General features: G+C 42.2%; 1 protein-coding gene across 2 annotated transcripts in view; it reads right to left on the reverse strand.

Moving 5' to 3' along the window:
* Positions 1-543: 543 nt before the first annotated feature.
* siah1 (siah E3 ubiquitin protein ligase 1) overlaps positions 544-16003 on the reverse strand; it is a 34510-nt gene continuing 19050 nt past the window's right edge. For both annotated transcript variants that reach the window (XM_020604403.1, XM_020604402.1), the window contains exons 2-6: positions 10680-10736; positions 5807-5988; positions 4287-4583; positions 1337-2861; positions 544-1252 (exon numbers count right to left, since the gene is read on the reverse strand). In XM_020604403.1, the coding sequence (XP_020460059.1) occupies positions 2490-2861; positions 4287-4583; positions 5807-5988; positions 10680-10689 (861 nt within the window). In that variant the 5' untranslated portion in view covers positions 10690-10736 and the 3' untranslated portion in view covers positions 544-1252; positions 1337-2489. The remainder of the gene's footprint in view (positions 1253-1336; positions 2862-4286; positions 4584-5806; positions 5989-10679; positions 10737-16003) is intronic.

The raw sequence follows: 16003 nt of genomic DNA on the forward strand, positions 1-16003 counted from the left end.
ATGTGGTTCATGATGAATGGCTCTGAAATTAGCAGTATCAACATATTTAATCAAAGATCTGCCGAGACTACCGATGAGGTATTTGAAGATGAACCCATTCACACCTGGGGGCTGTGCCGCACAATCATACACAGCCTGGTTGTATGGAAACTAATAAAAATATTTAAGGTGCCATGTGGAGCTTCCTTGTAAATAAACGAGTAAACAGTTTTGTTTACATTTAATGTTGCTTTCAAAAATGCACTGCACATTTTTGAGATGGCCTTGAGTGCATGTCCTACCTACAATATGTTTACATCCTGTCATTCTTCACTGCTTTTCTGATTGCACTGCTCCATTCAGTGTGTCACTGACTGTCAGTGAAATGAAAGATCTACTGCTAAGAGGTCTGTGTGTGCCTGTAGGTGGCAAAACAGGGATCCACTCAACTAATGTTATGTAAAGAAAAAACAAAAAAACCCCACAAACAATCCACTGAGTAGTCCACATAAATTGGATGCAGCCATTAAATTAAAAGAATTTAAGAAACAAACAGACAGCAGGTATGAAAAAGATAGATTTATTTAATGTCAAATTAAAACAAAAAGGTCTAGGAGTTGAGGGAGAGCAGCAGTATTACTGAGACTCCACATGAACAGAAAGGAGAGGTGGGTGACTTGACCTCCCTCCCTCCTCAGACAAACCGAGAGGGGAAAAAAGACCACACAAACAAGAAGACAAATACATGAGGAAAAACAATCCAGCTTGGGGGGGTGGGGGCTTCAGAAGAACAACTTTCTTTTTAACTACAAACACTGAAGTTTAGCCACAAGTTTTACAAATGCCTTTTAATTTTTGTTTTTAAAAGTAACTACAAAAATGTTTATGATAATTTCCATTTAATAATAGCAATGTTGTAATGACAGAAACTGTCCTCATTTCTGGTTGAGTGGTCAATCAAACAGTGTTTGAGGCCAACGCTGGCAGACAGAGTGAAATGGAGGCTGAGCAGAAATGAAAGACCACCGACGGAAAGAGAAAGAGGCTTCTTGCCAGACGTGCATCACACACACCAGGGGTTTTTCTGCTTCATACAAAAAGGAACTAAAACAACGGGGGGGGGAACCCAGATTTAACTACACCTCAAAATAAAAACTAACTGAAATGCAGTGTTTTTTTCCCCTCATTTTGGAAAAAAAAATTACAATTTGCCTCTCTGTCCCTTGGTCAAAAAAAGGGCTCTGTCATACAATCATTTCAACCACTAACACACCTGCACACAATACCTCGACAGGAGCGTCTTCTGATAAGGGATGAAGAAAGTCATGCAAGTTCACTGCAGTTGGCTCTAACACACCTGCACACACAACCAGTAATGCAAGTGTGTTTCTGTGTGTGTGAGAACCCCCCGTTGTGTCCACTTCATGATATGTATTTAAATAAAAAAAAAAATACGGGGCTAGTGAAGCTGAGGTGCCATATTAGTTCCGTACAGCATGAGTGCAGAGTCTAATAACTCATCGGTGGCAGGCCATTTATGAAGACTGCATTCAATGCTTTTATCCTGGTGGACCGGTGAGGACTGGAGGGAAACCAGGTGACTCTCAAAGGATGTTTTAAGTCCAGATATAGATGAATGTCCATGGGCCCTTAATGCAGAAACAAGGTTCCAGTCTGAACACAACTGCATGCTTATGGGTGCTACAGCCACCCATGTCTATGGGCAATGGCTCAAGTCCCAGACATCGACAGCCATGTCAGTCACAGGTGAAGAGAAACACTCAGATCTGCAAAATGTAACTAGAGGATTTCATGGACTCTGGGTTTCACTGTGAGCTAGTCAATACCAGCCACAGCCGTAACTATGCAAGTATCAAGTAGCAAGTTTGAACTGTTTGATCCAGGAGGTCCGACGGCTACTGAAGTGGATTACAAACAGAAAGAAAAGCTAGATAGCTGGTTACCTACCTAGCACAAACCACGAGTTGTAGTTGAAAAACAGCTTGAGCCTTCCTCAGTGTGCAACTGTCACATCACAGGGCTGCTCAGGGTTGACCAGCCTCCAGCCTCTGTAGTGTCTAAAATATCTGAGGATTGACTGAGGCAGAAAGGAACACAGAGACGTTGAAGTACGAGCGGAGAGAGACGTAACCGCGAAACAAGAGTGTGAGAAGAGTCTGACTGAACAGCTTTTCAGTTTGTGTCTGTTCATGACCAAGAGAGTGTGAGACTACATGTGCGTGCATGAGTCTCACACTTGTATGTGTATATTTAGAAGTCTATAGCCATCACTACACAGTTAAGTCCTTGTGGGTATTTATTCCTTCACTCATCCATCCATCCATCCCACCCCCGGGGCCTCCACAGCTGCCCTCTAAGACAGTCCAGTTCCATGTTTCAAGGGGTGAGGCACAGAAAGGAGGCAATGTGAAGCCACACCTGATTTGAGCCCCTAAAATAAATGCCCCCCAGACAATCTGACTTTTTTGACCAGCTCCTCTTCAAAGGTCTTAGCACATGGAGATGGTGACGTTGATGCCTAGGTTGCCGTTCTCAGCAAACAGCTGTGCAATGGATGTGTCAAACACCAGGCAGTCGCTGTTCATGATGGCCGTGGCAATGCCCTCATGGATGGAGCGCGGTGTGGCCTCCCAGGTTAGGCGGCGCCGGTGCCCATTGAGCTCCAGCCGGTAGGCAAAGTTCTCAGCCTGCTTGCGAGTCCCGATAAGCTGCACGATGGCGAAGAACTGCTGGTGGCCGTCGTACTTTTCCTGCTTCTCCAGCACCAACATGAAGTGGAAGCCAAAGCAGGACTGCATCATCACCCAGTCGACTGCGCCTGGCAGGTTGATGTCTGTGGCCAAGAATACAATGTCCTCGCCCTGGACAGTGAAGCACGTACACACACACACACACACACACACCCGCGTAAAAGTTCAGATGTCATTTCTTAAGACTACAAAAGAATAACGGTATAATGAAGTCTCTTGAGCCAGTACAGACACTGACCCTCCATAAGTGCAGTACAATAAATTCTAAATAAATGTAAGCTCAAATACCTTCATATTATCATCTGGATACATGGTGTGTGAAAGCAAAAACTGACCACTGGTAGATGGGTGAGATGGCCAGTCACACAGATATTCCCCTCCTAGTATGAGGGACCTGTTTTGGGGTCTCCAGAAACACCCCACATTTTCCATTTAAGCAAGACAGATAAACTGGTAAGGCTGAGATACCGGCAGCAATGATCTCATTTCAGATATTATACACTCACTAGCCACTTTATTAGGTACACCTGTACAGTTGTATGCAATTCAATGCAACACTTCCACTTTAACATCTGTGTTTATGAAGCTCAGAATATTTCAGGTTTTGGTGAATTTGTCATAAAGGTATAAATTTAATTATGTTTATTACTGAGGTCATAGTTAAAGGTGGTGTTGTACTGGACTACATCATATTCAGAGGTACCTCTATATTTTTGTTCTTCCACAACAACATACATGAGAGGGTCAGTACATTAGGAACACCTCTGAATATCAACATTTTGAGCTTCATAAAGATGTTAAGGTGGAAGTGTTGCACTGAATTGCATATAACTGTACAGGTGTGCCTAATAAAGTGGCTGGTGAGGGGATATTCTTATCGAATTTTTCCAAATTACCAGCAATGGCTGGGCTATATTTCCCAAAAATGTAACTATATTGCTTCTTTTCCTAGACTATTGGCTGTTAAATGCACATCTTTTTGACAGTATCAGGGTTATTTTTCAGATTTCACAAAGGTCCCTTTTGACCCTCCGAACACAGACAGATGTTTTCATAGGCTATACTCCTTATGAACACATTGAAATCAGTGGAGTGGCCCTTTAGTTTAACATTATGATCACAGTTATGATTTCTTTTCCTGACAGTCAGTGAGTTATGCTTTGCAAACTCATCTACTGTTACAGCAACTTAGAAAGTGTAAACAATGGTAGAAGCATTTGAGCTGTCTGGGTGTGGACTTAATGAAAAGGCAAAACCAGACCAAGAGAGGGAAAAGGAAGACTACTACTAAAGGCATTTACTTTGAGCCAGTCATAACTCACACAGCTTAATCCCTAATACAATCACATAAAAAAAAAGTATTCAGTCAGTAGGACAATTCCACAAACAACAAAAGCAGTCTTTCAAGATGGGAGCGTATATGGCAATGTGTATAATATACACATGGACATAAACCTGTCTCTAGCTATGAAGCTAGTAATTATCCTAAACCACACCTATACCCCAAAGACCACTGAAGAGACATCAATGCCTGACCTGCAGTGTGGTGATGGACTTGTGCTGGTGCATCAGGTGAGGCATGACAGCATCCAGGGAACCCTGCCACTTGCAGGAGGCGCCAGGGCAGGGGCAGGAGTACGGCCGAAACTCGCACAGCTCTTCGTGCTCCGTCTTGTCAGTGTGAGGCAGGGTGACTTCGCAGCCTGATGAGGCATACTTGCAGGGGAAGAGGACAGAGTTAGCCACCTTCTCCATGGCCAGGTTCCTGATAGAGCCCAGAGGTCCTCGGCAGGTGGGGCAGCAGGTGAGCTTGGGCCGGCAGTTGGAGCATACCTAGGAAGCGATAGGCGTAAGATTCATGAATGTTCTTTCCTTTCTAGAGTGACAAAAATGGGCCAAGTTAGTAGGATCAACATGTGTCAAAGAATACATTCGGGTCTTTATCAGCCTATTCATCTGGCAGACGTGTCATGAACACATACTGTTACTTCCTTTTCCATGTGAGTGCAGGCTGCATCTTTCACATGACTATTAAGGTTTAGGATCAGAATTTTGAGAACCGTTTGTCTGACCTGCTTTGCCAACTTATGATCAAAACAGTTCCGCACACAGAACTTTAATTTACACTGACAACATATCAAAAATACTTATTAAATTTTAAACCTCAGGTGGGGTGTAAAGATGTGTATTCCCAAACTCAGCGAGGGTGATTAGGTTATAAATACTGAGTAAGTACTAATCGAGTGGTAATCCAATAAGAACTGGTCTCTGAACATACTAATGAATGGATATTAGCTTTGATTAGATTAATATCACAGTAATTCAATATCTTGACAAATGACAACTGAACAATTAAGCCAGCTGTCATGACAATGTAGAAATTAACCTGAAAAACTAAAGAGGTCTGAAATTATTCAAAAGAAATTTTAAAGCTGCATTAACTAAGTTCTCCCTCTAATTTTCAACCATTAAGGGCAAAGCCAGAGTCAAAACAAACTCAAGCAGTATCCCCTCCTATTCGGTCTCCGCTCCTCTTTGCCCTTTCTGCCCCGTCTTAAGAAATTAAGTCACATGTGGTCACAACAGCCAGAAACAGTTATAGCAGTCAGGTAGTGCAGGAGCAATAACCAGCTCCAGAGCTAATGTATACGGAATACAGAGCCTGTGGTTTTCGGTTGCATTGCAGTGGCACAATGTCAAACAGAGATTTACATTTTGGTGATCTGCATATGTATGTCTAAGCCTATCACAGAAGGTGCAACCCATGGTCTTTTTCACAAATTTCTTCCACAGTTAGTAATTCAACAATGCCAATTTAATATAGTATCAAACATCATTTATAGTACACAGGTCATTCCTGTTGCCAACCTATGTTATACTCCAATATTAATTTCAGAAGTCTTTAACTTTAAGAATCATGTGTACCAAACACACAAACTCTGCAGACTTTAAACTGCATGCAAATGGAACACAATGAAGTCTAAGATGCACTGCAAACAAATGGCTTTTTGGCTCTTCTACAGGGTCAGTTCGTTTCCAGTCTGGACTGCACATACCAAGTGTCCGGACTGGCACTGCAGGATGGGGGGTAGGACATAGTCAAAGCAAACAGGACACTCAAACAGGCTGGCCAGGTCACTGTTGGAGGCGGTGGTGCCTGACAGGGTGGGCACGCGCTGGGCAGGGGGGCACTTGGAGGTTCCTGTGGGCAGCGCGGTGGCAGTCTGGCGACTCATTTCTGAAAAAGGGAGAGAGAGGGATGAGTATGATGCAGTTTTTAGCAAATCATATCCCACTGAATCATACTTACAAAGTCGGAACAGAGAAGTAAGGTCAATGATCTAGACCCCTTCTTACACCTCTTCTTAATTACTCACTGCCCATCTATGACTGACTGTATGCCTCTGACAACTCTACATCAACGCTGAGGGGCAATTCACTGAGGAGGGCAATAAGGATAACCACCTTTATTGGCCAAGTATATTACACACAAGGAATTTGTTTCTGGTACAGAACCGATGGCAGCCATCTGCGGCACCAACTCAACCAATGGCTCTAACCATCGGGGGCAACAGGGGGGGGGGGTCAGTGTCTTGCCCAAGGACACTTCGACATGTGGACTATAGGCACCGAGATTTGAACCTTCAACCTGCCGGTTGGGAGACAACTGCTCTACCCACCGCACCACTGTCGCCTCCCAAAAGGGGGAAAGGAGACAGATGATACGCTTGACAACATGGAGAATGCTACTGGCTGCACCTAGTTAGGTCACTGTGACATCAAATATTGTCATCATAAGTTCCTGAAAAAACACTTTTTGTGTAGTGTCAGAGCAAATCAAACTTTAAATTTCACATGTTGCACCGGAATGTTTACTAGCTCATTCTTATTGTAATGAATATTTCTGGTGTCAGAAAATATTTCCTCTCTCTGGATAACACACACCTCTGTGTGCGTTATCCAGAGAGAGGAAAGTGCTGGTCTGAAATCAAATCCATTATAATGTCACACAATCTGATGCGCTATGCTTTATTCACCCCAAACGGTTTCAACTCTGCCTCACAGACTTTTGGGATGAGCAGAGCATAGTGCATTGGAGAAGAGTCCAAAAAACAAAAATAAAATTTGATGTCACACTAACCAAATCCATTTCAAAACAAGTTTTTAACATCAGCTGACATCTGTCTCTTCAATCTGTGACAGCTCCTCACCAACTTCCTGTGGTGCTACAAACACAAACTCCCCTTTTCCTCCTATGCTTTCACCAGCCACACCAAGCAAGACAATATCAAGCAGAGACAAAAGCTACTGCACAATATGTCTGCTACATGATGCACATATATCCTCATCTATAGTTAATGTGTATGCGTAAATGTAAAATGAATCATCATGCAATACCAAACAGCTTTACTGCTGTACAGGGACAGTGCATAAGACAGTGTGGCTACCCAATTGTCTCAAACTCTGTACACTAATCATCCTACCACACTTCCCAGTCTGTGTGACTGCTGTGGGCTACATAGTGTGGGACCACATTGCTTAAAAACCAATTTGTTGGTTATCTACTGTATACATGCTTTAAAAAAAAAAAAAAAAAAGCATGTGGAACGAATAGAGTGTGTCAGTTTGCTGTCTATCACTCTGTTGCTGTGTGGTCAGGGCCTACCTTTTTCAACATGTCTATTATTGCCCCAGCATCAAGTCAGAGCTGCAGACATTCTTGGTCACATATATTAAAAGAAAAAGGAGCATATCCAGACAGTAAAATGAACTCAGATGTGGTATGCAAATGTGTAGCTGCTGCTTCCTGTCATCCAGTGCAGTTGCCTTAGTAACAGGTTTGTGGTAAAGCATGGGATGGCCTGAGGAGCAGAGGAAAGGAGAAGAGCAGAGGAAAACCATGGGCAGAAGAGTCAGGTATATGTTGAAGCAGGGGGCCAGAAGAAGCGCTAATGAAGATGGAGCAAAGGAGGGAGGGTGAATGAGATCATGACAGGAAGGGAGAGCAAGGAGAAGAGAAGGAATGAGACAGCAAGGTTTAGATTCGGCTTGTGTCATAGACTGAAAATACAACAGCTGGATAATTAACACCTGCCAGCAAAATGCTGCCAAACCTTTAGCCATGTCTACTGAATCTGAACAACCTTCTGCCTATTTAACAAATTAAAGTGTTAAACAGAAAATATTTAGCTGCTGAAATTAGTCATCTTAGGGTAAAGCTTCTCTGCATGCAGACATGCAAACCAGTGCCAGATGCAGAGGTAAGACCCAGACCTGACGAGACATAGTATTAGCTTGTTGCAACTGTGCCTGCCTGTAAGCACATCTGCTGTGATAGAGATAATGTCCTAGCAGCTATTAATAGATCTTAGCCAGGATGCTAGCAGCAGTAAGAGCAATGGGACCAAATTAGGCGATTTGCCTAGACCAAGGCCAGTGCCACACTCAGCTATCACACAGGACTGACAGATCTAACATAACTTAGTTTTATATAGGCATTAACTAACTTGGCAAATCAGCTACAAAATATGCTATTACCAAGAGATCTTTTGATTGAACAAATGTGTCATCAGGAAGCAAATATGAATCGTGTGTATTTTTCAATCAGACATTCCTCTTAAAATACACTCTTCCAGTTTATTATTTGAAATCTTAGCTGGAACCTTACACAGTATTTTTTGTTTATACTTTATTCATTTGTCTAACACAAACAACAGTCAATGTACCATCACCATGCTTAATGTTACAAAATAGTCTACTTAGTTGATTATTAAATTTAAAAAGTTTGACATGACATTTGTCCAGGGCTGATTGATTGGTACCACTGTCAAGCTATAGAAATAAACACTGCAGTGCCATCTTATGCGTGTAACTGCAGGAGATGACAAGTGTCAGTAGAAGAGAGAGAGAGAAGTCTCCATGTGTCAATCTCCCAGTGTAGACTGGATGGAACAGCTAAATAATACCTAGATGTAACAAAAACAAACAGTCCTTAAACAGGAGAAGCAGCCTGAAAAGGACATATGGGTTAAACCTAAAAAACAAACTAACAAACAAACAAAAAAGACTGCAGCTCACTCAGTAGTTACTGTATGACTGAAACTACTCTGCTGAAATAGATCAACACTGGACCTCAACCAGGAGGCTAGGAAAAGGGGCAGGTTTGCAGTCTCTGAGTTGAGAAGCTCCTGAGATGTTACACCTACATTGCTCCCGTCGAGGTGTTAACATCCGTGGACGGCCTGGACGTCCCTGTGAGATGGTTGCAGTTCCATCTTTGTTAAATTTTTGAATCACTTTTGCTACAGTATTCTGACTGAGAAGTAAAGCTTTGCTGATCTTCTTGTAGCCTTCACCTTTCTTGTGTAAAGAAATTATTTTCCTTCTTTGACATTTCTATGTGGTGCCATTGCTGACAGCGTGAAATGGTAGGGGGTTTTCTTTGTTAAATAATGCCCTTTTATAACCAACTATCTGCTGGACACCTGTTTAATGAATAATTAGACTCACCTGTAGTTGAATTCTTGTTCATAAGGATTTTGTTGTCTAAAATTTAGCTTTGCTCCTAAGACTTCCATTGGGGTGTATTCATTTTTGCAACATGGTCTTGAATGAATTTGTTAGGGAAAATACTTTTTTGTGTGTGCACATTAACAAATCTTGGTTGCAATCACTGGCCCGCATTTGTGGGAGTATTTTGCAGTATAGTTTCCCATAGAAAATGTTGATTCTGAAAGGGAAGTGAAGGTTTTCTGACAAATTTGTTGGGGTGTACTCATTTATGCTGAGCATTGTATGTTCAATGAATTACTACATAACATTTCAACTACAACTGTGAGGGATTCATTTATGTATCAGCAGGTTATGTTGCCTAGTCTTCTTCAGATGTGAATGCTGACAAAGATAATCAGTAACTGCTTTTCACTGGTAAACAGCAATCTCTGAAAAAGGCAGCTCTGTTGTGATTACAACACCGTCTCTGATTGGCCCCGCTATATACACAATGCTGGGATTTGGGCACCCAAACTATCACCAACATGACAGGACAGGTTATAGTAAAGACACAAAAACAGGCTTCATGCACTTTAAGGAGGACACTGAATTAGTGGGTTAAATATTACTTCTGGGTAACAGCCGCTACAAAAGCTAGTTGGCAGCATGCAAGTCTACAACAAGTAGCATCATGCCTAGATAAGAGATAAGAGAGTGTTTGTGCGTGTGCGTGTGCGTGTGTGTGGGGGGGTAGATAAACATATCACTTGTTTAAAAAAATTGACACCACTAAGATAATGGTAAAGAACAAACAAGCATGAACTAGCACCTGTAGTTGTTAGCAGGCTTAGAAAAGGCTAAATACAGTTGACAATGCTTCTGGATTTCACTGTTTATCATGTGAAAACAGAAGAGAACCAGCAGCTCACCAGAAAACCTTTATAACAAAAATTACAATTAAAGGTGTGAGAAGAAGTTCAGAAGGACTGAGGAGACAAAGAGGGAGTCATCAAAACTGATACAGAGAGAGTGATAAGCATATATTGCTTTGTCAAGGATGTACAGGAAGTATGACAACAGAAACAAGAGCAGACACAAACAGTGACTCAGCACACAGTCCTGGGTGTTTAGAAGGTGCAACATAAAGAGAAAGGATGGCTCTTCATAATTTTCTGTTCAACATGGAGTCCTGTGTACACATTTTACCAAAAAGGCTAAATGAAAAACCAGTGGAAGATAGGCGGCAACATGGTGATCAAATGGTCAGCACTGTCGCCTTGCAGCAAGAATGTTCTGGGTTCAAGCCCCGGCTGTGGGTTCTCTCCTCCCACAGTTCAAAGACATGCGGCTTAGGTTGACTGGTGACTCTGAATTGTCTGTAAGCAGTATAGATAGTGGATGAAGGAATAGAAGACACCAAGATAAACAAACACCAACCTTCGTCCATAAGATTTCCAAATAAGGCCTTCGTCTTCTCTTGAAATGTAGGGACCTCTGGAAAGAGAGAGAAAGAAAACAGAAGGTAAACAAACAACTGCGAAACAAGGCTAGAAAATACTGTCTGGGTGTCACACCAACCAATCACACCTCTAAGATCAAGCGTGTGTGAAGAATTCAGTGCAAACAAGAAACTGGGAAGCCTTCCTATCAATCCTTACTGATGTGCAGCTTGGAAGCACAACTAAAGCTGATGCTAAATAGTGTGAAGGACACAGTAGCATGCCATTAGTACAATGTAGAAATAGTACTCCCTAACACAACACACAACAACTCAATGTAGCCTCAAGCTGCTAGCCTAAATCAAAGATGAAGAGGGGCCACGGAGGTCTGGTTCTGTTATGGTAACTTCTTTCAAACTCCAAACACCCAAGTTTTTCCATTTTCAAAGTTGTAGTCTTCAGACCCTGATACTGGCTGGCTGGTTCCAGTAATTTTTAAGACCTCAGACAGCTCCCTCTGAAACCAAAAGAGGCTTAGTACCTTTCTTTTTCAAACATATGCTGTAGTACTACTTCCCAGGACCTGCAAACAGACCTTGATGTGTAAAGTTGCTCCTTTACATACATTAAGTGCAATACAAAGGCAGCGTATTGTGTTACAATGACATCTTTATTCACTGGCCAGAGTGTTGGCCTGTTTCTGTCAATTTTGCCAAGTATTACATATGCTCAAATCAGTTCACAGGAGGCAGACTAATTTTCATAAGGACAGTCAAGTTTTTATGCCAGCCATCTCCAATGTTGTAGGGAAGGAAGAAACCAGAAAGCGCATGTCTTATCCACGTCCATATAATGAAAGATGCTTAATCACTGCATTCAGGCCACTTACTGCGCTGCTAATGTAATACACATCAGACTAGACTTCTGCAACATAGTTTCCTGCCGTGTTGTCCATTGGCTCTAGTTTTCCCAACATTCATATTTCATGAAGCAGAAAGAAAAAAAAACCATCGATGTTCAGCTCCTATCTACTGTGTCAATCACAATATGCGGATGCTTTTCAGAAGCAATGCCGTTTGAACTCTTGTCTTGATCAGCTTTTACAGCACTCTTGACTCTATATGAAATCTTCAAGGACATTTAGTCACAGATTTTGCTCATGTTATTTAACCACATAGCTGCCATTAGCTCAAGAAGACAGTCCAATCTTGACATACTGTATCTGTCATTCATGCTGACTTCAAATGCCAAATTTGCTATGTTCAAGTGTTTGACACACTTTCAAGCTTATCACCACTTGCCTAGGCAGAAAAACAAAAAGTCAGTTTAAAATGGGGAAAAAAAAATCTCTTACAATTGCTCTGACATAATACTGAAAGAGGTACCTACAAATTCAAACTTTAAACCCAGTGTTCAGTAGTGTAAGCAATACAAGATCACTTAAAAGATGTGTATACACCATCAACAGAATGAGACCAACACTTTCCTCTTTTCCACTTGCAACCATTTGAAAACACAACATAGACATAACATTGTATTTTTATGCTGATTTGTAGTTAGAAAAAGTGAAAATATAGTATAACAGTCATTTAAGAATCACTGACATGCCCTTGGTTATAATTTTTTAATTTCATGTGACTGTGCCAGTTGTCTGAGCTGAACTGCAGCACAAAATTGACCATAAAAAAAAAACAAAACAAAAAAAACAAAACAGGATTATAAACATGATTTTAAAAAAAAAAGAAAAAAAAAAGCATTTAATGTGTTATATAACTAAAGCATGTTAAGTCTGCATGTTAGCACCAGCAGAAGTATTCACATCCTTTACTTAAGTAAAAGTAGTACTATCACACTGTAAAAGCAGCCTATTCTGTTAGTCTTGCATTGAAAATGTTGGGCAAAATTAAGTATTATCATGTTCTTCAAGTATTAAAAGTAAAAGCGGGCTACTCAATGCAGAAAAATGTTATGCGATCTATCCTATACCGTTATATATTATATCAACAGCCTATCACTCATGCATTGATATAAAAGCAGGACTTGAATGTTGTAGTTGGCTCTGCTGAACTATTTTGTATCCAAGTGCAACAATTGATTATTTTCATTAGGGATTAATCTGCTGATTATTTTCCTCGATTAATCTTTTATTCTGTATCATGCGCTACAAACTAGCTTTACAGTAAATGACAACAGGTAACTGCTGTTTAGTTAGCTTTGTTTTAAACTATTTTTCCTCACTTTCTTCCCTTTAGTTATTTGGCTTTAGGTTAGTTGGATTACAAGTTGGACAGCAGTAAATATACAACAGGCCTACCTTCTTTTATAAAATTCTGCAGATCTGAGCTTACTATAGACTTAATGTATAACAATTTCTGATGAAGCCAGAGCAGAAAACGAACATGGTACAACATCACCCTGCCACATAAAGTCAAGCCACTTACACACCGCATTTTCAAGGCGGGATTGGTGCATCTTTATTCCGTCTTGTTTTCTGTGCAAAGCTGGAATGGCAGGCCATTTTCGTTCCGTCTCTGGTCCGCCTTGGGAGGTAGTACCAGAGGCGAAACACGCTCTGTGCAGAAAAGGTGAGCCGGCAGTCCGGGACCAAGTGCTATATTTTGATGACGTAATATCTGCACAAGGGCAGGATACTGGCAATCCTTTGGAACAGCAGTACTGCAGGATCTCGATGTAAAACGGCGCAGGGTTAAAACATTCAGCACATTTCAATTGCGAAAGCTTATGGAAGATTAGCTCTGTGACTCCAGTGTATGCCATACATAAGTCACAAGCTGGGGCTAATGCAAAACCAGCCACATCGTCTATAAGCACTGTTCGCCAGATGTGGAGTTTTTATTGCGGAAATGCCATCCCCATTATCTACCAGGAGAATTTAGCCGTGTGTTTTTGGCTGGTGTATGCATATATCCCCGAGAGCTAATTCCATGTTGGCTCTCGGCAAACTCCATGATGTCAGTGCGTTAGAGATAGCTCACCCCGATGCTGTATTTATTGCCTTCTACATCAGGATACGCTTCATGAACTACAGATCTGCTTTCAACACAGTTGTCCCCACAAACTCACCCACAAACTGTCCACACTGGGTCTGTACCCCACCCTCTGTGACTGGATCCTGGACTTTGACTGGCAGGACTTCAACCAGCATCACTACAAACACTGGTACCCCACAGGGATGTGTGCTCAGTCCCATCCTCTACACCCTGTTCACCTATGACTGTGTCGCCTCCTACAAGGATAACATTATCCTTAAGTTTGCAGACGACACCGCAATGATAGGTCGCATCACTGGTGGGGACAAAGCAGCCTACAGGAGGGAGGTGGCCGGTCTGGTGTCATGGTGCGAGGACAATAATTTCACCCTCAAGATGGACAAGACGAAGGAGATGATAGTGGACATGAGGAAGGAGAGGAGATCTCATCAGCCACTGTTCATCCGAGGGCTCAAAGTGGAGAGGGTGAGCAGCTCCAAATACCTGGGTGTCCACATCAGTGAGGACCTCACTTGGACACTTAACACCACACAGCTGGTCAAGAAGGCCCAACGACGGCTATACTTCCTGTGGAGGCTGAGGAGGTTTGGCCTGTCGCCTAGGATCCTCAGCAATTTCTACAGCTGGATCGTCGAGAGCATCTTGACCAGCTGCATCATCATTTGGTATGGCAGCACTACTGCTATGGACCGCAAGCGCCTGTAGAGAGTGGTAAACACTGTGGAGAAGATCACCAGGACTCCACTGCCCTCTCTACAGAGCATTTACCACTGCAGGGTGCAGAGGAGAGCTGCCTCCATCTTCAAAGACCCCACCCACCCCCAGCACGGACTGTTCACGCCTCTACCATCCGGCTGGAGGTTCAGAAGTGCGAAACACAGGACTTCTAGACTTAAAAACTTTTTTCCTCTGCCATCCGACTCCTAAACAGCTGACAGGAGTTTATTACCAGGAAATATGTCATGTAATTCCACCTGTACTGTTTACATTCCAAGTTTGCACATGCACCGTTGACTATTGCATATACAGCTCCCATGTAGCATACATTCTCATATATTTTTATTATCTCTTCATTTGCTGCTTTAAAGTGCCTTAGATTTAGTTTTATTTATCTATCTACTTTATACAGGGTTATTCATAAAGAATGAACCGATTTCATTACGCAATATTTTATTAAGGAAAAGTAATACAAAACTCCAGCCAAGTCACAAATATTCTACTCACAATCAACTTTTATTTCCTGTCTTACAAGTGTTCAATGTGGCCACCACCTGCAGCACCTTGATCGCTGTTGTTATTCGATGTTTAAGGTCATTGGGGTTAGTGGGTATCAAAACTTAATGCTGCAAAGTTACAGAAAGGAGGATGTTGGGAGGAGACATGACCGAGACAGGAGATCAAAGAGCAAGAGCAGAGGTCAGAGGCAGAAAACAAGCTGGGCTTCAACACAAACATGCCATTCTTCATTCTCAAATCATGTCCCACTCTGTCCTCAATCTCAGACACTGTACATACACATGGCCACAAATAATTCACAATGGGCATGTTTGCTTAAAGCATCTTTTGTATTCACCCACACAAACTAGTCTACATACATTCTGTCATAGTATATGCACTGTTGTTAGCCAAGCTCCCTGTGCACAACCAACAATTTATCAACCTGACACAAATGAAGCTAAAGCAGGACTGAGTGCAGGAATTTACAACAACTTGGCTGCAGTGATGAGTACAAATGCACAGAAACTTGGTTAAAGCTCATTCACCTTTAATCCTGTCCACTTTCCTTGTGGCAACACATGAAAACAGTCTGAACAAGCAGTTCCAGCGTGAAGCTTGCAGTGTTACACTAGCTGGCTTTGATATCACTTGGTAAAAAGATGGGTAGAGTAGCCCCTGCCCCTCACCATATTTCTTTGGTGTTTTCCATGGCAACCACACACCGTTGCTGCCGCTACCCACAACATGCCACAAAACATAGGGTCATATTTCCTTCTGTTGCTCCCTCAGTCAGGAGCCATGAGATCATGAGGGTCTGGGGCAAGCTGTAATGAAAGAATAAAGGCTGTATCCACACAAGGGCCAATGGAGGTACTTGATAGCCAAAACCAAAACAGTCAGTGAGGGGATGGAACAAGAGAAAGAGACCAGAGTGCCTACTGGGGGTGTCCATGGAAAAACAACAACAAAAATCTTCAAAATATCAAAAAAACTCTTACATCTCTTGGCCAGGTCCTTTATGCTGCAGCACAGAGAAAGACAAAATGATCTGCTCCCCCCCCCCCCCGGGAGCCCTTGCAATATAAGCCAGTTC

This window comes from Monopterus albus, unplaced genomic scaffold (genome assembly GCF_001952655.1).
Source record: "Monopterus albus unplaced genomic scaffold, M_albus_1.0 scaffold65.1, whole genome shotgun sequence".
In the NCBI taxonomy this organism is placed as follows: domain Eukaryota; kingdom Metazoa; phylum Chordata; class Actinopteri; order Synbranchiformes; family Synbranchidae; genus Monopterus; species Monopterus albus.